Source organism: Muntiacus reevesi, chromosome 4 (genome assembly GCF_963930625.1).
Source record: "Muntiacus reevesi chromosome 4, mMunRee1.1, whole genome shotgun sequence".
In the NCBI taxonomy this organism is placed as follows: Eukaryota; Metazoa; Chordata; class Mammalia; order Artiodactyla; family Cervidae; genus Muntiacus; species Muntiacus reevesi.
The window spans coordinates 4,575,828-4,598,663 of record NC_089252.1 but is presented as its reverse complement, the minus strand read 5'-3'; the positions used below and the strand labels follow the sequence as shown (position 1 = coordinate 4,598,663).

The window sequence follows — 22,836 nt, the reverse complement described above, 5'->3', positions numbered from 1 at the left end:
TCGGCCACAAACTGCAGAATCGTGTCTGCATTCAGGGACACCTGGAAAGAAGGCGGTTCTACTGAGCAGAAGGCAGATGCTGCAGTGAGATTTCAACACCTTCCTTAGCAGGGGCTGGGAGCAGAGCCCGTGGTGGGGCTGCAGCTCGAAGGGCAGTGAGAACAACGCACTGTGAGGTCAGAGGGGCTGGAGGCGTGAGAGAAACCGATGCCAGAGAAGGCAGCCGCCACCTCTGCATTTCCACACATGGAGATCCAGGAGCTCGGGATGCCACACGTGACAAAATCCAGCTTAAAAAAGTAAGCATGACCGAATCCTTGGGAAAACCAAAAGCCTAAGAATAAGTGTGAACCCAGGGCACAGCTACCTCACAACGGAATAATAATAAGGACTCCATAAGCACCAGCAATAAGACACATCAGACCCGATGTATGTGCAGCAGTTAAGACCCGATGTGCGCACTGGACGGTGAAATTCTGTGATTTCACAGCAGCCATGCACATTGAACACTACGTCACAGCCAGCCTCACCCCATTTCACAGGTGAGAACGTGGAGGCATGGAGCAGCAAGCCACCTGCAGGAGAAGACACAACCAGCAAGCTCAACAGAAAAGCAGACAAAATAGTGAATGACTACACAGTCTAATGCTTAAACTATGACTACTGTATCACCTACTAAAGAAGGGAAATATCATCATTTTATATGTCTCTGTATTAGAATGGTTTTAAAATGAAAAACCTCAGAGGGTCAGTCATCTATCATTCAGGAAACTGTCACGAGAAAACCATTCCCTAAGCCATGGATAGGGCTTCCCTGATGGCTCAGTGGAAAAGAATCTTCTTGCCAGTATAAAAGATGCAGGTTCAATCCCTGGGTCGGAAAGATCCCCTGGAGAAAGAAAAGGCCACCCACTCAAGTATTCTTGCCTGGAAAACCCCACAGACAGAGGAGCCTGGCGAACTACAGTTCATGGGATCTCAAAGAGTCGGACACAACTGAGCAACTAAACAACAACAATGAGCTTATCAATGCGTAAGCCCCTTCTTTTCCTATTTGATAGTAACCCAGAATGAAAGAGAAGGCTTGCAGATGCAATCAAATCAAAATATTTTTAACAAGGAAAAGCAGGCCAAGAGTCGCTCCCCATGACACAGCCTTGCCCCGCAGCACGTACCTGATCCTGGTGGGGGTCCTGGACTGGCCCATGAACACCGGGGTCACCCCACACAGGTCCAAGGTGGACAGCGTGGCAAGCGGCGGCCAGGCCTTGCTGTACCACATAACCGTGACGGAGGAGTCGTTGAAGGAGAGGTGTGCGTGCTCCATGGTGTACTCTCTTCCATCGTCCCCTCTCAGTATGATCACCCAGCCTAAGCCAGACATTCTGAAGACAGAAAAGCGAGCAAGAGTGTTTGCCTCACGGCAAAAAATAAAAATGAAGTCTGCCACATGTCATCTAAAGCTCCAGAATACGCCTGGTCTGAGTCTTCAGGCCACAGCAGCTCTCTCGGGACCTGTCCCCTCACCTCACAGACACCCGTGGAACCACCGCTCTGTGCCAGGAGCCGGCGACACACAGGTGAAGACGACTAAGGCTCTGCCCGCTGAGCAGGGCCTGGCATCTCCCACTTTATTAGAGCCGACTACCAGGCCACGTGAAACCTTTGGACCAGATATGTGGGATGGGAAAATACCATTTATTTTATAGGCACACAAGACCACAAAACATCCAACAGTCCCTCCCCACGTAAACCACGCGTACGACCTGCACACCCAGCACTCGGGGCTCACACCATCCTTCTTTGCTAATGTGAGGCCCACCTGAGGGCCTCCTTGGTCTTCAATGGGAGGCCTGTGTGGGGGTGCAGAGGTTTGAGAACCCGCGCTAGAGCTGCCTTTACAGACGCTATCTGTTTCCTAAGATACTCTTTCTTCCAATATCCAGCTTCTTTATCCCCTGCTGACAGTAAGTTCACAGACAAGTCTGTCTTCTCTGCCGGATCAACTCTCCAGTGAGATCTTTTAGGTGAAAAGGCAGCTGAGTAGATTCTGATCCAAATAAAACTGGGGGAGGAGAGGAGACAAATGTGTTAACTAAGAGACACTGTCACACGCCTGTAACAAATATGTTAGAGAAACACAGAACAACTGTTTTACATGATTTAACAACGAGTTAAATAACTGTTAAATAACTAGTTATTTCCATGACTAAGTCAAGCTAAACGTTCACAGCTGCTCAAGTGTCAACACGAACTGTTGTGTGAGGTTAGTGTTTTAGATTTACTAACTCTAGAAACACATACTAATGTTAAAAGCGTGCTTCCCAGGCCTGAGGGAAATGAGCGATCTCGTTACCCTGGTGTCATCCCAAATAAAAGCTGCCTTCTTACACCAATAATTGAAAAGGTCTAACATAGGAGAAAGCAAGAAGGGTACACAATGTGACTTCCTAGCTTGTATACATGCGTGTCTTTGAAAAGATCAGAAAGCAGTTTTATGTATATACACAGAGAGAGAAATGCCGATGGTAACTGACATGTATTTTAATTTTTTAACAATGAACATGAACTGCTTGCACAAAGAGGATAAATGGAAGATGATTAATAACACCTGACAACAGGTAACATTTTGGAGCATTAGCTCTGAGCACACTTCAGCACTTCACAAGCACGCACTCACTTCGCCCTCCCAGCAAACCCAGGAGGTGGCGGCTACGACAGTCCCCACTGAATAGAATGTGACTGAGGCCCAGCTGCAAGGTGCCCTGCCCAGGTCTGTGTTCACTGGTGACAGAACCACCACTGAATCCTCACCGCCTCAACCCCCGCCTGTCCCTGACTCTTCAGCAGCACCGAGACACGGGCTCCAACAATCGTATCCACACCCAGAGCACCCATCAGCCGTGGCACTGGAATTCCAACACCACTCTGACCCAGAGCCCGAGGCTCTGGAGCAACGATGGGGGCTAAGCCCGGGGCTCCCCTCGTCAACACTCTCAAACAGGAAGGAAAGGCACTCCGGAGGGAAACTAAGGCAGGAGTTAGCATCGGTTTCTGGGTGTGAAGGGCGAAATTTACATAATTAATTATTGATTAATTTCTGTCTCTGCATTTCTATTGAATGCAGAAAAGGATGATCTGCAGGAGGCCTGGGAGGCAGGACTTCTGGAGGGGAAGGTCTGGAGGGGACAGCCTTTACTGATAGCATAGCGATTCAACACTCCATGCAGGACTTCCTAGCAAACTAACAGACAGTCAGACCCCTACCTGCTACCAACATCGCTTTCTAGTCATTTCTCCCCTCACAAAATCATTTCACTCCAAGGTTTCTGTCTTAAAGTGTCCATGTTTCAGCTCATAATTTTATAGGCTTTCGTACATGGGCTAATAGATGCAAAATAATGATCAGTTGAGAACATCCAGGTAACCTGAGCTCTTTCACCAAAATCCCTTGAGGAGACGCTTGCTTTCGAAAACTCTGTTTGCAGAAATGCCTGTCTGTGCTTTCTTCTAATTTACTCAGGTCACTCCACTTCAGTGTTCTTCTACTTCAGCAAGATCTCCACTGAACCCCAAACTTCCCACCTGCACGCCACAGGGACTGCAGCTCGTTCTATTTTCCACAAGCTCTGGCACTCACAGACTACAGAACACAGGTCTGGGGAGGGGCGTGAGGGGCAGGGTGGTGACGTCACACCCTTGGCTGGTCACACCACCCTACACTCGTGTGATGCACCACTTTCACACAAAGTATCTCACCTAATGCACCATCGGGGGAGCCTCAAGAGAATAAAAAACATCCTACACAATTAAAATATTCAGTATTACGTATGGTGTTCCACTTCATTATTTATAAAACACAAAGGTCAAGCTTAAGGGGCTTTTAGAAGTCCCTAAACCCAAAAGCATTCATTTCTTGATCACAAAATGCCCCACCTGGTTAAAAAGCTAGAGCAGACTGAGGGCAAGAGCTATCTGACTGTGAGCCAAGCACAGGAAGAAGTCCCTCAGGTTGCTCAGGAAGCGTTCTGATGAACAGTGTTTCCCGGGCACTAGAGAGAGCCAGGTACAGCCCGATCCAGGCTTCCCTGTGACACCACCCCACCCCACCCCCCACCACAGAGCCCGGGGCTCATGCTGAGGGCTGCCCCATGCAGGTGGGGGGACAGCTGCCCAGGCAACAGGGGCAAAGGGAGACCCCACCCTCGTGACGTGTCTCCCCATAAGTCAGCAGTGTAACTGGCCACGGGATGGCTCCTGTCCTCTCTTCAAACAAAGCTCAAAAAGTACCACCAACTTCTCAGGAACATTCATGGTTTACCTATTCAGTTCTTAACATGTCCTTTTATGAAGTCTGGCTGTGAAATCAGACTGTAACTCTTAAGAATACAATTCAACTTATCCCACTAAGATTCTCCTCCATAAAAGAGAATATAAGGGTAACTTCATAAGAAGCTCAGATTTTTACAGACAACCATGTCCAAGAAAGTGGGGTGGACAGATAACCAACAACAAAAGTACAAAGAACCTAACTACAGCTGAGGCTCCCAGTCCTGAGAGCAGAGCCTGTGCCCTGTGGGCCTTGGACAGAGGGGCAGAGACTAGGAAACTCACGGCTTAGGAGTCTATCTGAACAGTCTCAGCTCTGTCCTTGAATCAGGAACCCCCAAGGAGCTACAGTTCTCGTCATTTACTCAACCGCCTCCTTGAAAAACGCCTCAGTGCTCTTTGCTTCGGAGAATGTCTTTCTCTCTGAGGGTCACTTAAGGAAGAGACACACAAAAGTTGCTTTCCGTTCATTCTCGAACTATCTCAGGACCTGACACTACACATATATACTGACACAGACACGTATTTTCTCACACAGGAAATAGCTTTTTTAACTTCACAGATAAGAAAACCACCCTGACCAACCAGAGAATGGCATATGTCCCCTTCTTATTATGAGAACACGGCTGGAGAAATTTTAAACACAGATTCTAGAACACAGAATTTAAATCTGCAGAAATGTACACCAGGGGTCTGATACCTTTTTCACCTTTCCCACTGACTCTAATGCAGCTGTTGCGGGCCCCACACTGAGGAGCACTATGCAGGTATGTCTACACACCACAGCCCTCCCCCACCCCCTCACCAAGTAAACCAGCCCTGAAATCCGAGTTCCCCTCCATCGTGCTCTGCCCTGACTGACACTGGGCTCCTATGTGGACCAACACCTGTCTGACCTTCTGATGGTATAGACAGAGGGGTGTCACAGCCAAGACCTCACGAGCTCGCCAGAAGCTGGGGGGAGCCCACTTCTCAGCCTCAAGACAACGTTCTGAGCCGCCGACAGAGATCACAGCGACAGCACAGAAGAAGGGGTTCCACCCCTCGTCCCACGGACTCCCCACCAGCCCGGGGGCTCTGCAGGCCTCCTCCCCAGGGGCAGAGGCTCCCTGGGCATGCTCCCTCCTCCCCGCCCCTCCCCTCGCGCCCCTGCACCAAGCACTTCCCATGGCAGGCGGCTTTCGGGGAGCCCCTCCCTTGTCTTCCTGTGGGGTCTGCTCCACAAGGCCCGGCAGGGTCAGCGGGGAGGGTCAGGGCAGGTCCCACGGCTGCTGCAGGCTGCGGGGGAAGCCTGCCCACCTCTGGGGAACAGCGAGTCCTCCCGGACAACAGGCCTGAGGCCACTTCCTCCAACGGCTACATTGAGAACAAGTGAGACCTTTTCCAGTTCGTGCAAAGAGTATCCCTTTCCTAAAACCTTTGAAAATTTCACCTGGTAGACATTTGTCTGAAACCACTCTTGAAATTCTTCTAAATTCTCGAAAATGGTTCAAAAAACTCTCGGTAGTTTTCACCACTTCCCTCACCACACCACTGGGCGTGCAGCAACTCGCAGTCTGCTCCTTACTTGTCGCTGGCCAGGTGATAGAAGCGCCTGTTCACGCACCCGGCGCACAGCAGGGCCGCCGCATCCAGGTAGGACAGGATCTTCAGCAGGACCTCTGAGGGCAAACTGGGGGGGGCGGGGGAAGAGGAGTCAGAGCAGCTTCCAGAAAACACCTGGCCGTTCGTCTCCCAACGCAAGCAGCCCTTTCTGTGCGAGAGGCCTGGGGCTCCCATGGCAGCTCTTGGGTGTCTCTCCTTCCTGCCTCCTCAGGCAGAGAAGTGAATGAGGCAATGTCAGAAAGCCAATGGCATCAGAGCTCTGAGCGGACAGCCCCGCCCCTGGGCCCACAGGCGGCCTCCCTCGCCAACCCCCCAGCACCCGCTCAGGCAGCAAGTGCAGACCCCCCCCCCACCCCGCCCACCACACTGCCCCTCTCTGCCGGCTCCTCTCCAGGCCCTTTCATCTCTGTGTTCAGTTCTCAGCTTAAATGTCAGCTCCTCAAGAGAAGTCTTGCCTGACCATCCCACCCTATTAACCTGGATTAGAGTCCATTTGCTTTCTGGACAGCACGTACCCCAATTTATAATCCACTCCTTGTTTTAATCTGGGTCCTCCACAGGACTAGAAGCCTCATGAGAACACATGTGAGTAGCTCACCAACTGCCTCCTTCCCCAAGCAGAGCATTTGGTTCAGAGAAGGCCTTAGGGTATCCAAGGAGAGATCAGCTGAAGCGCTATTTGTTCTAGCTCTCCTATCAGATTGTTGTATGACAGAGTCTATTCCCAGAGAAGAATAAGAAGACAACTCTTGAGAGTGCCTTGGATAACAAGATGAAACCAGTCAATCCTAAAGGAAATCAATCCTGAATTGGAAGGACTGATGCTGAAGCTCCAATACTTTGGCTGCCTAATGCAAAGAGCCTACTCATTGGAAAAGACCCTGATGCTGGGCAAGATTGAAGGCAGGAGGAGAAGGGGATGACAGAGGATGAGATGGTTGGATGGCATCACCGACTTGATGGACGTGAGTTTGAGAAAATTCCAGGAGATGGTGAAGGACAGGGAGACTTGTGTGCTGCAGTTCATGGGGTCGAAAAGAATCAGACATGACTGAGTGAATGAACAAAAAAATTCCCAGAGCGTATGGTTTAAAGTTTAAATCCATGTCGTTAGTTACATCTTTCTTTTTTGACTTTTCCTTTCTTTTTAAAAACACAGTACAAGTATGGACACTGTTTCCTGAGCTACTTACGATGCGATATTAAAAGTCCAAAACTTGCACTCAGGCTTTCTGTGTGAATCCAAGCTCTGCAGCACGTGGACTAGGGGAGCCCATGCCCCGCCCTGTGAGACATCCCCGGTGGCGCCGACTTTCCAGGACTGCACAGGACAGAGTGCACGGCTGCTGCCACAGGGGCAGTAGTACAGTAGGAAGCCACAGGCATTTCAGCATCAGTTTCAGACAGCAAATTTTTTTTTTCAGTTTCTAAGATCTTGTTGTTGAGGGTCACAGAACGGAACCTGACATGACACAAAGGGGTTCCCCAAATCCTGAAAGCCAAGTAAGCCAGAGACCTCCTGAGCTTTCCAAAGGACACACTCTAATCTTCCTTCTCCTTTTTCAAGGGTTTTTATCAAGTGGAAAGTGAATAATTGTGAAGAACACTTTTTAAAAAGGAAAATTAAATGCACTTGTCACTTTTACTAGTTCAGCTTCATGAAACTAGTCTGACGATGACAGTGACAGGCTGTGGTGACTCATAGCCAGCTCTCCACGTTGTACTTTCTCCCCTCACACTTCTATTCTTAGAGAGCTCACAATAGCAACCTGGGGTATCCGGCACTAAACTTTCTCTAATGACGCCCCCCCGCCCCCGCCCCGAGCTGCGGCAGAGCACCTCCGCCCCTTACCAGTCCAGGGACGCAGAGCAGCCAGCTTGGGGCCTCCCATAGGCCTTGTCCTGCCGGGCACAGCGACTCAGGGCAGCGGGGCCTGCAGGCAGCGTGGCGCCTGGCCTCGTTCTGAAAGCAAACGTGGAAAATACAAACTACAAAGGTGAACTGTCCGTTCCCCTCTGTGAAACAGAAAGGATTCATACACTCCAAAGACCACTCCCTGTGAAACTTCATCTACGGAACCGGGAGGAGGGTTGGGGGGGGCAGTCAGACATTCAGTGTCCTGAGCAAACCTGAAGGCTGGGCTGACTCTGCTGCGTTTTATACACCGTCAGCCCATCAAAAGGTGCTACAGGGAGAACTTAGTGGAAACAGTGAAGTACTTATTCTCCAATCAAAAATAAATACATTTTTAAAAAAGCATACTTAATGGAAACAAAAAGGGAAAAGATAAAATGTGTCAACTGTCCAGTTTAAATAACACAATAGAAAAACAGTAAAGTTGACATCAACAGAGTTAAAAAAAAACCAAAAAAAAAACCACTTAAATTCCTGAACTGGATCTGGCACTGTCTCCAGGTGTGCCCACCTTGGAGGGCTAACGAGCGGTCCCAGTTCTGGCTCTGGCAGTCACAGCCGCAGGAGGATCAAACATCCACCCACTAAAATCAATGTTCATCACAGTCACTCCAAGACCAGCCGTTCTCAACAGCAGCTGGGCAGGGATCTGAGACCCCCAGAAAGCCAGCAAGCTCACAGCTCCTGGTGGACACAATGCTTCTCCTGCGGAGAACTAGAACCTGTTTCTTCACCTGCCCTCCCCACACGTGACCCCTTCACCCCACCCACTGCCACACACACACACACACACACACACACACACACACACACACACCATTCACTGACCGTCCCACCACACACACACACACACACACACACCATTCACTGACCGTCCCACCACACACACACACACACACACACACACACACACACACACCCCATACACACACACACACACACACACACACACACACACACACACACACACACACACACACACACACACACACACACACACACACACACACACACCCCATTCACTGACTGGCCCAGCCAGCATACCATTTCAGAAGCCACTAGAACCTAGAGATGCGGTATCCACACACTTGGTTCACCAACCCTATAGCTCTGAGGATACACTCTGTTCACCACAGGTTTAATCACCCCATCCTGTTTTTCCTAACAGATATGCACGATGACTGCATGCGGGGCAAAGGGAGGGGACCCCAAGAACTTGGAAGTCAGGGCAACAGCCTCTCTGGGAGCGGAAGAATGAAGTCCACATGGACAGATATGGACAGAGGAAGGCCCTTGACTGTGAGCACAGCCTGCTGTCAGGAGGCTTGGGGACGGTGCTGCCCACGGACTTGGCATCACCTGGTGCCCGCCATGGAGACACACATGCCAGGATGGACATGCCAGCAAGCACTCAAATAGCCTGACGATTCCCTAGGTGCTTCTGAGCAGCCAGAGCACAAGTTTCTCTTCCCTGGCTAGATTTTTCTCTTCAGAAACGAGCATACTGGCTGGCACATGGCAGGCCTTCAGGAAACACTGTGATCCTCTGTGCGCTGGCATCTCAGCCCAGGAGAGGCAGAGTACGCTCCAGATCCTGCTGCCTCTCCATCCCAGCTTCACGCAGCAGGAGGCACTCGGGTGCTCGTCATCTTACCTGACTTCCTGGCCCAGTGCAGAAACGCAGAGCCAGAGGCAGGGTGAGATGCTCCTTTGGAAAGTTTTGCAATGCCCTCTCCCGCTTTAGTCAGAGAATCCCACCTGGGCAGTAATTTTTATACTTCTATTGACATTTTTGTTTAAGCAAAGATTTCCATAGCCAACAAGCTTCAAGTCCACTGATCTTGCTATAATGGCAACCAGAAGTAAAAGACAATTTCCTAATTGTCTTAATTTCCTAGGGCTGCCTTAACAAAGTGGGCTTCCCAGGTGGCTCAGAGGTAAAGATACTCCCTGCCATGCAGGAGACGTAGGTTCAACCCCTGAGTTGGGAAAGTCCTCTGGCGAAGGAAGTGGCAACCCACCCCAGGATTCTTGCCTGGGAAATCCCATGGACTGAGGAGCCTGGCGGGCCACAGTCCAGGGAATCGTAGTCAGAAGAAACTGAGCAAACATGACTTAAAGCACCTTTAAACCAGGGTGGCTTGAAACAACACAAACGTATCGTCTCGCAGACCTAGGGGCCAAACAGGAAAACCAAGGTGTTGGGAGGGCCATGCTCCCTCCCTGGGCTCTAGGACAGACTCCATCCCCGCCTCTTCCAACTTCTGATGGCACTGACGATCCTCCGTGCTCCCTCCTGACAAGGCGACCTTCCCTCCGTGTGTGTGTCTCCCTACACAGCAGCAGTCACGTTCAGTTTAGGACCCACCCTGATCCAGCAGGACCTCGTCTTAGCTAACAACATCCACAGAGACCCCAATTCCAAATAAAGGCCGTCCTCAGGTTCTGGGTAGACATGAGCTTGGGAAGAACAGAAGAAGCGGGCACAATACACAGTTCAACACTACATGCTCAGTTTTTTAAAGCATTCCTTATTTTAAGCAGCTAACCAATCCTGCAAACTCTAGATGACCTGTGTTACTTATTCAAAGAAAATACCTTAAGGAGACAAAGCTTTCTAAGCTTACTTAAGCTTTGAAGGATTTTTTTTTACTCTTCCATTTAATAACAGTATCTATCAAGTCCTCACTGGGTTACATTTAGACCCCTACACAAGTGTGCCCAGAAGTCTGAGAGTCTGTACACAGGTAGATACAGATACAGATTGACAGATGACTGAGGAGCGTCTCTCACAGATATTTTATAACTTAAACGAATACTGCTGTGGTGGCTGACCAAATACAAATTTGTTTAGAAGCATTAGTAAAAAAGCAATAACAGCTTTTTGCCATTATGTATTTCTTCAATCAAAAGATAAAAAAAAATCAAAACGATCACCCTAGGCCTTTCCAAGGAAACCAAAGAAAAGTAAAATAGATCTATCCATCAGTTTCAATCTAGCAAACTGGCAAAGACCCAATAAACGATGATAAGGGTGGCTTGGCTACAGGTGAGCAGATATTCTCATTCACTACTGTGAGCACAGATTGGTGCCAAGCGCAGGGAAAATCAAGTCCTAGTAAATGTCGAGATCCTTCGAAGACATGTATTTTTTTAAGCCAAGAACTTCAGGTCTAGAAATATATCCCAAGGCAAAAAAAAAAAAAAAAAAGAGCGCAAAGGATTCACTCAGGAACATTCATCTCAAAGTTGCCTACACTGGGAAAAGTACTAGAAACAGTATTTGGTTGTTGCTGTTTAGTCGTTAAGTCATGTCCAGCTCTTTTGTGACCCCACGGACTGTAGCCCACCAGGCTCCTCTGTCCATGGAATTCTCCAGGTAAGAATACTGGAGTGGGTTGCCATTCCCTTCTCCAGGGGATCTTCCTGATCCCAGGATCAAACTCGAATCTCCTGTACTGGCAGGTGGGTTCTTCACCACTGAGCCACCAGGGAAGAAGACCCTAGAAACAGACAGGGATCAGTTCATTCCCATGGCTTCCATAAAAAAGCAACATTCAGCCAGTTAAAATGGACAGCTGCAACTCAGTGGGAGGGTTTGCATAAAAACAAGTTTATAGCCTCTGCACGTCTGCACAGCCGGCTTCTTCACCTCCTACACACAGTGCCTGCCTGCTTAGCTGTTCAGTGGTGTCTGACTCTTTCAAACATCACCATCTCACTGAGATCTTCCAGCCATGCCCTCTAAACTCCAGTCTGCACTTCACACACACACGATGCCCCCCATTTTTTCCCTTAGCACACCTCACCAGACACCACACATTTCACTCGCCCACCGTCACTGGGGTGGAAGGGCTGTGCTGGCAGGGCTTCTGCATGAGTTCTGTTCACTGCCTATTCTTCAGCACCCACAACACACCCAGCATGAAGAAAGCATTCAATAAATATTTGCTAAATTAATAACACATTGATCAAAAATGCAGATTCTATCAGCATATACTACAAAATCTTATATTTCTATTTCTCTCTTCAGAGGAAAAAACCAAACACATACACACAAAGAAAAGCAGTCTGCAAGGAAAGATAACAAGGTATTAACTGGTAATACATCTGATTCACAAGATTAGGGGATTACAGAGTTTTTGTGGTCCTTGTTTTTAAATAGAAGCCGGAAGATTGGAGAGAACACAGTGTACTTTCTAATATTTCCTGTGTACTGAAAATGTAATGAATTGTAAGGGAGGGTTGTTGTTCTCATTTCAAAACTGAGAAGCCCAAACAGAGGAAGGTTTGGGAGCACAGTTTTCACAACAAAAAAAAACATCCTTTCGGCTGGAGCCTTTGTTCTCAAAGGCCCCCAAGCATTCTGGGTTCCAGGTCTTCCAAAATCTGGGAACACACCCTGCAGAAAGCTCAAAACTCCTTTGAAGCCTCGTATTTAATATGAAAAATTAATGCAAATATTGCATTCTAATGGGTAACTTATCAGTGTTTGTCTTATTATAAAAATGTATTATACTACCCACCAGTTATTTAACATTTTCCCCAAAGCTATTATGTTAGTTTTCCATGTCAAGAAGGAATCCCCTGCCCACTGGCTCATATCTGTTCGAAGTACAGCCTATTTGTTTCTGTTTTGTTTTTCCGTGATTAAACTAGATCTCCCAAGCCCCTCATTTCCAGAGCAGAAGACTAAGGTTCTAACGAGGTAATTAACAGTGACGTCTGTGTCACCATACATCGTATCGTTATGGACTTTACCGTTGAGAGCACATCTGCATTTCTCCATAAAATAAACTAACTGCACATTCTACAGGGCCACACAGTTCACCACCAGCAAGCCCCACGCGTGGCACAAGGCTCTGTGTGGCTACCCAGTTAAGCAGTGCACATTAAGCTTTATAACTAGGAAGATGACATTTAGTTTAAGACCGATTTTTTTTTTCACGTGACAGACTTTACCTGATTGCTTTGAATTAAGTTCAATATTTTAAAAACCTACTTGCTGGGCCTGATTCTTAATATTTGATAAATCAAAGAAATTAGACCAAGCAGAAACTAAGCCAACTTGACAGCTTTCTGTGATATTCTTACAGTTTAAGATATGTATTTATACAAATTCATATTTTGTGTTAAAAAGATTTAAACATATTAAACATTTTGTGTGATTCTTTATGAAAATCTAATTCTTTCTGCCTCGAGACATTAAAAATAACCACCTACTTAGACTATAACCATTCTTAAGATCTGACTTTTCTTGACCAAAAAGAATTTATATATCACCAAATCACAGACTGCCATGCACACTTCCATGCCAGGCATAATTACAGGCATTCTAACTACATCATTTCAACAAGAAGTTCACTCAACTTACAAAGTAATAGAAGATTCATCATGTAACAATCATCCTGCTTCCCACTAACAGAGCCTTATATATAAAGACTAATTTTAGTAACAGTGGCAAATTGATTTAAAGTTCAATCTTCCTACTTTAAATTCCTGTCTTTCTCTCCTACATAATAGAAATTTTGCAGGCATTGTCACCATTGTGTCACGAGGCTTGTGATATGCAGCCCGTTAACAGCTATTCTCAAGAACCAACTATCACCGTAACACCTAGGGAGGGGGGCCCTGCTTCTGAAACTAGGGTAAAAGGGGTAATGGATCCCGGCAGGATGGACACAGGACAGTCCAGGAGAGTCAGAGGAAAAAAAATATACCTTAAGTAGTTGAGCTGGTAAGTAGTAGTCGTGTAGTGTTAGTCACTGCTTAGTAACAGAATCCTTTTCTGTGCTTATACACAGACATCTGGCTTATTACAAGGCATAATATGGCAGACTTTCTATATCCGTAAATTGAGATCTACAAGCAAAAAGAGAGTCTCCAAGAATGCAAACGGTCCTTAGCACTATTCCTCCACCCTGCAATCTAACTGGGAAGACCGGTGCAGAGCTAGGAACAGCTCATGATGAAAGAAAGAGATGTAATAAGACATGAAGAGAGCACCAGGGATACTTCCTCCGACACTTGGGCCACTCACTCTGTGAAGCGAGCCACTGTCCTTGGAGTTAAGTTGAAGTTCCTTCTGGAAAGCAGTTGCCACCTCCTGCGCCCTGCCCCTTCCCCACCTCACTCCTCCAATCTCCTTCTGTGACTGCAGAAGAGGACCACCCTTCAGGCCCAGGGTACCCCGAGAGAACTGGAGCGAAGACAAGCCCCCTGTCACCAGAACAACAACAACAACACACACACACACACACACACACACACACACATCCCTCCTCTGCGAAGACAAGCCCCCTGTCACCAGAACAACAACACACACACACACACACACACACATCCCTCCTCCGCGAAGACAAGCCCCCTGTCACCAGAACAACAATACGCGCACGCACACACACACACACACACACACACACACACATCCCTCCTCCGCGAAGACAAGCCCCCTGTCACCAGAACAACAACACGCGCACACACACACACACATCCCTCTTCCGCGAAGACAAGCCCCCTGTCACCAGAACAACACACACACACACACACACACACACACACACACACACACACACACACCCCACCACCCCCCCCCCTCCTCCGCTTGGACAGGAAGACTGCAGAAAAGAATCAGGGAGCGAGCATGTAGGGATGTCTATTAACAAAAGGCATCCCCCCGGGGTCTGCTTAGAAACACAAATCTTGCCTCGATGGCGAAGGTGCAGCTCCCAGACTAGCCTGCCTAACAGCGTTACCTGATTAGGGGCTGAGTCCTCCGTTCGTGAACTGGGGGCAGGAGAGAAAATTGATTATGTTTTGTTAAGTATTATCGACTTTTCTAAAGTCATAAAAAAGACAAAAGGTGACCCCCGGCCCCAGAATTAGGAAACAACTTCGGGAACACGCTTTGGAGGGGGGCAGTGCCGGCGACCCGGCGCGGGAGAGCGTAGATTAGCACCTGCCCCCACAGGTGGGCGCGTCCACGCGGCGGCTCTCTGCGAGGGCTGCTCTGGGTCTAGGGGCTCTCACGCCGTACCCCCAGGGCCCACTAACTGAATGAACCGAGGAGACACAATATTCCACGGAAGCTCCTCGACTTGTACCGTGACTTGGGGTAACCCCACGCTCCCAAGTTTTAGACACTTCCTCTCTTCGTCCTTCCAGACCTTTCCCGCGAACAGGTCGGAATCAAAGAAAATAAAGAGAAAGGGAGGCGGGGGAGTGAGGGGCTACTCCCGTCGGGGCTCCCGGGCACCCTCCCCCACCGCACCCCACCCCCGGAGAGTCACCTGAACCCTGCGCGCCCCGCGGCAGCCCCGGGGCTCCCGAAAGCTGAGCCAAAGCAGCCAAGCGGCTGGGGCCGCGCCAAGAGGCACTGCCATTGCCGCTGCAGGAGCCGGCCGCGTCCGGTCGCCATGGATACCCAGCGCCGACGCTCCTCCTCTGGAACCCCTCGTCGCTGGCGCGTGCGCAGAGGCGCTGTAGGGGGCGGGGCCGAGTACAACTCCGCCTGTCAGCCGGCTTCGCGGGCACGGCGTCAGCGTCGACGCCGACGCCAAGGACGCCTGGCGGCGGCTAGACGGTAGCCCACACTCTGTGGCCCGGGCGGGCTCTGAAGCGGCTTCGCCCTCCCCACCTGCTAGCTCTGGGGTAGTCTGCGCTGCTTCCTGCCCGAGTTGTTTAAAAGAACACCAGACGAAAAGGCTACATCGTCTGCCCAGAGGCAACAGCAGGGCCACAGTCAGACCGAGAATTCCCCAGTTGGCACGGCCCCTTCTAGAGAGACACCGGGACGGGCGGTTTGTAATCGCGAACTTGATTTTTAAAAGTTCCTGAAGTTCGCAGTGCCAGGGACTCCCATCCCGCCCGCCACCAACAAAGCCCCGCCTTCCTGTCAGGCCGAGTCGGGCGGTGCCCGCGCAGGGGCGTGTGGGAAGCCCCGAGGCGTCGGCGCGCGCCCCCGGCCGCCTTGCACTGTGGGAGATGTAGTCCTTGAGCGTCCCGCACCGCGGCAGTTCCGGCAGGAGTGCCGCCCTCGAACTACCACTCCCAGGAGTACTAGCGGCCTTCCAGGTCCCTTTGCAAGGGGCCTGGCGAGGATCGGGTGAATGTCAGCGGAGAAAGGAATCCAGGTACTTTCAGTCCAGTGAAAGGAGGGCCGAAGGGAAGGGCAAGTGGGCGTCAGCTCCTTTCCGGAGACGTTCTGTCTTGATTGACGCAGCTGGAGCTAACGTTTTTGCCGAACACGCCCGTGCAGCGTCACCGGTGTGGACGCGACGCTCAATCCCGCGCCCGGCCGGGTGTGTGGCCGGTCGCGAAGGTCTGCTCTTCATAGCTGGCGTCTTCCCTGAGCGGGGCGGCCTTCCAGGAACATGATCTGCACTCTCCTGCGAGCTGTGCGGTGCACGGAGAGGCTGCACGGGTGCCCCGGGAAGCCTTGGTTTCTGCCACACTCCGTGCCTCACAGAGCTTGCTCGCAGACGGAGCCCAGGTGGAGATGGGGGCTGCAAGAGCAGAAGGCGACGGCGCGACCTAGGTGTATTTGGGGAGTCACCCAGAGGTCCATCTGGACGCAAGGACGGAGCCCCCAGAGCGCGAAGGAGGACGGTAGCAAGCAAGTGTCTGTGCACAGGAGTCAGGGCGGGGAAACCGTCCTCTCGACGTCACAAAAAGGTAAAGGGGATTCCGTGTAGCGATCAGTCTCTCAGCAAACGTGACGGGAGCTGCCAACGCCCTTTATATGAGTTCAGAGCCGAGAATAAACAGTTCACGCAAATTAAAAGGTAGAACTGTTCAACACAGTTCAGAAGCAGAGAAGATAGGCCTGCAATTTTCTTCCCAAGATTTGAAAACTGACCTTTGAAGGCTGATTTTGATACAACTTTGCTGAATAATGTCTGTAAGATTTTTCTCAACTTTTATTTTTTGGTGTGGAGAGAGCTTAACAGACAAGTAGATTTCCCAGGTGTTACTTCATCTCATTTGAATCTCACCGTTTACTTTTTCAGACAGGACTCAGTAGTATGTATAAGGCTTATTTCCCCAGTTTCACACAACTAAAAATTGAATGTGAGTATTTCTAATTTCAGTTTCCTAATAGCCAAGCCATTACCTCTTAGGACAACCACACCTGTCTTTAGTCTCCAGGAATTGGACTATCTCTCACATTTGGCCCTTAGATGCAGTGCTGTTTTTTATTTACTGTTTTGATCAGTGGGAGACAGTTTTAGAGGCTTCCATTGGACTTTACTCATTATGGTATGGTGGGCAGTGCACCTCAAAGAACCTAGTTTAGGGACTATTGTTGCTGATGACTGAGTATAGCCGTTCCAGTTATACTTTGAAAATCAGGGAAATGACCATCTGGTAAGTCCAGCTGGGTAGCTGTGACCCTCTTACATGCCAGGCTCTTATATTACATAGCCACCACAGGTACTTAACAGAGGGACCACAGAGACTCTTTAGTTATTGATGTCAGCTCAGACTCTGTCCAGTGGACCTTGAAGTGTCCCCTTTTCCAGCATAGGGTCACCAAGTTAATGGCCAAGGGCCCTGGTGAAGGACCAGGGGAATCTATACTTGCTCAAGTGCCTCCTGATGGAATTGGCCTTCCTTCAGTAAATGAATGCCAGGAGTGAAGAGCGGTTCAGGTCCAGAAACCGAGCTGTTCATTGCTGTGACTGTTCCCACCTGGCTTCAGTGCTGGGCCATCCCCAGGACTGTCAGAGCACCGCCTTCTATAACCTTGTGAGCAGTGTTTTCCAGGCCCTCCCTCAGGACAGCCGGCCTTGGTGTGTGACACCCCCTCCACCACACCCACAGCTCACCGTGGCAGTGCTGTCATTTTTGCTTCACTTAACGTGGCCCATGCTCACTCCGTCTTTCCCAGCGTGAGCCGAGCTGTGCATCAGCTCCCAGGCTACTTGTCAGACTTCACTGTTTGATCAGAGAGTGCTGATAGGCCAGCTCCCACTCGTCCTGGTCTATATTTGCACCCCTTCCCATCTCCCTTGGGATATAGCTGGCTCTGCTGGTGGGGCCTCCAGCCGCTTCAGGGTTGGGGGGCCCGTTTCCTCCTTCCTTCCAGTTATGTTGTACCCTGGCCAGAGCATGTGTCTTGCAAGGTGGAAGCCCCCACCAGGTCTTCGAGCAGGAGGAAGAGCTAGCCTTTAACTGGGAGGCGTGAGCTGCCACTTCATGTGGGAGGGTTCAAAGGAACTGGAGCAAAGGATTTCCTCATCTTAGACACTAAGGAGGCATTAAGATCAAGTACCTAAAGTACCGACTCCTCAGCCCTGCTCCCAGAGTTGGCTTTTGTTCTTTCCAAATAACTCTTCAGGTGATTCTGATGTGCAGATTTGACAGCAGCTGCTGCAGAACACGCACTGACCCCTCCCGTGTCCCAAACCCACGTCTCACCTGCTGGAGATCCTGAAGCCAAGAGCATCCGGCTCCTGTCCATCACACATGTAACCAGGGGTGTTTTCTCTTTACAGTGAAAGAAGCCGGAAGAGATTTTACCTACTTAATAGTGGTGCTTATTGGAATCACCATTACAGGTTGAAATCACAGCAAGTATAAACCCGCTGAATGTCTTTTTCACTCTCCATTTGTCTTGTTCTTGTTTTGCTAGATCTCTTTTTTCTGTGATTTTTCAGGTGGCTTGTTTTACACGATCTTCAGAGAACTTTTTTCTTCATCAAGTCCGAATAAGATATATGGGAAAGCCCTAGAAAAGTGCAGATCGCATCCCGAGGTTAGTCTTCAAGACTGAGTTACACAGACTCCGACAATAGGGAGGAAAAAACGTTGGGTGAACCGGGGGAGTGGTGGGCAGAAGTCACATAGTGGTTCCGAGACTGGTGAAATTTATGTAATAATAAATCAGAGTGGTTGGGTTGTGATTGTGTCATTAGCTCTTTGTTTGCTACTTGAAATGCTTTGATTTATGGGCAGCACCCAGAGGTCCATACAGGGACATTTCAATTCTAATTGTAAAAGCTTAGACTATACCAGCATATTAAACTCATGCATTAAGTGTCCCGTCGTTTTAAAAACCTGATTCATGACTTCATGATCATAGTAGGAATTGTTGGAGCTTACTGAGAGCATAGTGCGCACCACACACTCTGCCCAGGGTCTGAGCACTGTGTGCTCAGTCTCAGGAGAACCACTCTTGCTGGGTGCGGTCTCTATCCTGCGTGCAGAAGAACATTGACATCTAAAGAGAGTCAGTAACAAAGCTAAGAGGACCAAGCCAGCGAGAGGGAAAAAGTGAATGTGTTAGTCCTTCAGTCATGTCTGACTCCTTGTGCCCCATGGACTGTACCCCACCAGGCTCCTCTGTCCATGGGATTCTCCAGGCAAGAATCCTAGAGTGGCTTGCCATGCCCTTCTCCAAGGGATGTTCCCGACTCAGGGATCAAGCCCCAGGTCTCCCACATTTGTAGGCAGATTCTTTACCTTCTGAGCCACGAGGGAAGCCTGGTAAGAGGGAGAGCCAGAACCTAGTCCAAGTTTGTCTGATTCCTGATCTTAAGTCTTAAGCACAGCCTGCCTGAACCACACTCCAGGAGTAGGCAGACGCAGAAAAGCTGCGTTGATTTTTTTTTTTAAAGGATCCCATAGAGAAGGAAGTTTTCCATAGGGCTTTCCAGTCACAGAGAGAAAGGCAGTGTAGCCTGTGAAGGCCCAGATTTCTTACTCCTTGGGTGGAAAGCTTTGAAAAATCGAATTCATTGAAAGCTTAATTCTTGCACTTTGAAAGTATATGGCATATAGCATCATAAATCGCAGGGCTGTTTCTCGTATAGACCAAGGAGTAATGTCAAAGAGACGGTCCCTGGGGAGAGCAGGAAGGCCAGCCTAGGTCCGTCAGCATCCATGCCCAGCCCCGGGTTTCCCTGGGCACCGCCTCCACATGCTCCATCAGTGTCTAGGCCCGTCAGCAAGGAAGCCTCAGGAGCTAACGGTTTCTGACGTCTTTCCTTCTTACTGAACTTGGGTGATCTGAGAGCTGTGGGGGAGATGCCGCTCTGAGTGAAACTCAGCAGGGAATAAGGAAGTTCCCACTGTAGTTCCTGGGAAACCTAATTGTACCTGACAAGATATGTTTTACACGCTACCATGATAAATATGATCAGTCGCATAGTTAAATGTTGGAAGAGATGAAGAGTTGCTGTGTTGTTCACAAACTAGCCATTCAGTGATCTTCAGCGTTTGGAACAAAACAGAACGTCCCTGAATAAATGTGGAGTGGGATGTTTTCAAACTCATAACTTAATATGCTGCCTAAAAGAGCTCTACAAAGAATAATTAAATTTTAACAATTTGATTTTGTCAGCATTTATTAGGGTCTATTCTTTGCCAGGCACTGTGACTGATTGAAAAACAGAAAATTCTAGTGTTCTGATACCGACATGTTTATTATAGTGAGTTATTTGAAGAATTGTCCCATTTGTTTCAACTACATAGTTCTTTAATTTGTCTCATCCTACCTATTTCTTCTTTTTATTTATGTCTGAAAATTTTGATACTGAAGATACTCAACAAACAAATATTTACAGAGTTGAAGCAATATTTGTTTTACTTTCATATCAAATTTGTATTTTATGAAAATGTTCCAAAATATTTGTATTTTTAGTTCAGTAAAAATTTCATTTCCACTTCGTTGTGTGTTTTCCTTTTAGGAATAATGGTTTCCTACCCCTCGATCTGGTTTGCTTTAAATAGTCATTTGTTTTTATATGTGTGTTTAGTGACTAAAGTATCATTTTGCTCTCATAACTTTTAGTATCAGACACCATTGGGTAAATGTTGCTAAAAATGTTCAATGGACATTAACTAAAGTGAACTCTGGGAGATAATGAAGGGCAGGGGAACCTGGCGTGCTGCACTTTTGGGGTCACTTGGTTTGTCAGGAAATATTTTTCCAGGAAACTTTAAAAAAACATAGCCCTGACTGAGCATGCCTGGTCTGTGTCCTCCAGGTCATCAGTGTCTTCGGCGAGCCCGTCAAAGGCTACGGGGAGGTGACACGACGAGGCCGAAGGCAGCACGTTAGGTATCGGGGCCAGCTGGGATCTGGGGCTGCTGCGGGAGGCTTGAGTGAGAGGAAGTCAGGCTTGCATTCTTTCATTTTCTTGACAGCTTTATTGAATACGTAAAAGATGGGCTGAAACACATGCGAGTGAAGTTCTACATCCAGGGCTCGGAGCCTGGGAAGCAGGGAACCGTGCATCTTGAAGTGAAGGAGGTGAGCCGTGGGGGGCGGGCGTCCTGAACCGGGAAGTGCCAAGGGGAGGGCAAGGCCTTGATGCTCTTTCGTTTATGTTTTTGTTTTTTCCCAGAACCCAGAAAGTGGTGAATATGAATTTCGATATATATTTGTAGAACTTGAACCCTATTCTAGAACTATTGTCATTGAAGATAATCGATCCTGAGACAATCAGAAGAACAAGCAAGCTTGTATTTCCTGATGGGTGTGGCAGGCTCTGATCTTCAGCCTTGGCCAGCCTCTGTTTTGAATAAAACAGGAGGGAGTAAAGCTCATAAAAGTGAAGGCCACTGGGTAGTTGTTACATTTAGACAAACTGAATTAGAGATTTTCTCCTAGAGTGAAAAATCATGAAATAGAGCATACTTTATGTTAAATCTTTGCATTAATGGTCACAGGCAGAGTTTCTGCTCTACTTAACATCTTTTATGATAAATTTTTTTTATTAAAAGTTTTACACCATGTAAATAAAATAGAGTTCAATATTCAGTGCTTTTTTATGTTGTATGAAATCTGTGAAATAAAATTGAAACTAATAAAAGGATGTTCAATTGAGAAAGGAGTATGTCAAGACTGTATATTGTCACCCTGCTTATTTAACTTATATGCAGAGTATATCATATGACATGCTGGGGTGGATAAAGCACAAGCTGGAATCAAGATTGCTGGGAGAAATATCAATAACCTCAGATATGCAGATGACACCACCCTTAAGGCAGAAAGCAAAAAGAAACTAAAGAGCCTGTTGATGAAAGAATGAAAAAGCTGGCTTAAAATTCAACATTCAAAAAATTAAGATCATGGCATCCAATCCCATCACTTCATGGCAAATAGATGGGGAAACAATGGAAACAGTGAGAGACTATTTTCTTGGACTCCAAAATCACTGCAAATGGTAACTGCAGCCATGAGATTAAAAAATGCTTATTCCTTGAAAGAAAAGCTATGAAAAACTTAGACAGCATATTAAAAAGCAGAGACATTACTTTACCCACAAAGATCCGTCTAGTGAAAGCTATGGTTTTTCCAGTAGTCATGTATGGATGTGAGAGTCAGACCATAAAGTGAGCGCCGAAGAATTGATGCTTTTGAATTGTGGTGTTGGAGAAGACTCTTGAGAGTCCCTTGGACTGCAAGGAAATCCAACCAGTCAATCCTAAAGGAAATCAGTGCTGAATAATCATTGGAAGGACTGATGCTGAAGCTGAAGCTCCAATACTTTGGCCACCTGATGAGAAGAACTGACTTATTGGAAAAGACATGATTCTGGGAAAGATTGAAGGGAGGAGAAGGGAACAACAGAGGATGAGATGGTTGGATGGCATCACTGACTCTATGGACATGAGTTTGAGCAAGCTCTGAGAGTTGGTGACAGACAGGGAAGCCTGGCATGCCGCAGTCCATGGAGTTGCAAAGAGTTAGACATGACTGAGCGACTGAACTGATTAAAAAGATGCCCAAAGCAGCTTCTTTCCATCTATTTTGGAATCAGACTCGAGATGAACATTTGAAAATATTTGAGATTTCGCCATTTTAAGATGTTTTATCTGTGTTTTGCTACCAAACATTCTCAGTACTTGGAATTTTCTTAATCAGGCCTCTCGTATTTCTTTCCTGGCAAAGCAGTCATGGAAGCTACCACTTAGTTGGATAGGATTTGTCCTCCCCTCAGTGGCATTTTCAAAAGTCTTCTATGAGAATTGGGGTCACA

General features: G+C 48.1%; 2 protein-coding genes across 3 annotated transcripts in view; one reads left to right on the top strand and one right to left on the bottom strand.

The window, feature by feature from the left end:
- Nucleotides 1–15,617, bottom strand: part of FBXO15 (F-box protein 15) — a 37,562-nt gene extending 21,945 nt beyond the window's left edge. The window contains exons 1-5 of one of the 2 annotated variants that reach the window (XM_065932301.1): nt 15,139–15,617; nt 7,787–7,897; nt 5,897–6,001; nt 1,823–2,065; nt 1,176–1,385 (exon numbers count right to left, since the gene is read on the bottom strand). In XM_065932301.1, the coding sequence (XP_065788373.1) occupies nt 1,176–1,385; nt 1,823–2,065; nt 5,897–6,001; nt 7,787–7,897; nt 15,139–15,266 (797 nt within the window). In that variant the 5' untranslated portion in view covers nt 15,267–15,617. The remainder of the gene's footprint in view (nt 1–1,175; nt 1,386–1,822; nt 2,066–5,896; nt 6,002–7,786; nt 7,898–15,138) is intronic. The other variant, XM_065932300.1, reaches the window with a different exon arrangement.
- Nucleotides 15,618–15,933: 316 nt separating this feature from the next.
- TIMM21 (translocase of inner mitochondrial membrane 21) lies at nt 15,934–21,684 on the top strand. The gene is made up of 6 exons (XM_065932302.1): nt 15,934–16,522; nt 18,346–18,408; nt 18,508–18,605; nt 20,839–20,912; nt 20,999–21,104; nt 21,199–21,684. Exons 1-6 carry the CDS (start codon nt 16,222–16,224, stop codon nt 21,289–21,291), a joined length of 735 nt encoding a protein of 244 aa, XP_065788374.1. The 5' UTR covers nt 15,934–16,221; the 3' UTR covers nt 21,292–21,684.
- Nucleotides 21,685–22,836: the final 1,152 nt, after the last annotated feature.

Excerpts from the sequence above, each read along its gene's own strand:
- TIMM21 (XM_065932302.1), top strand. The coding sequence starts at position 16,222 with ATGATCTGCACTCTCCTGCGAGCTGTGCGGTGCACGGAGAGGCTGCAC. Across the intron at positions 16,523-18,345 it reads CCTCTCGACGTCACAAAAAG|TGAAAGAAGCCGGAAGAGAT; the intron begins GTAAAGGGGATT and ends TTCTCTTTACAG. Across the intron at positions 18,606-20,838 it reads AGTGCAGATCGCATCCCGAG|GTCATCAGTGTCTTCGGCGA; the intron begins GTTAGTCTTCAA and ends TGTGTCCTCCAG.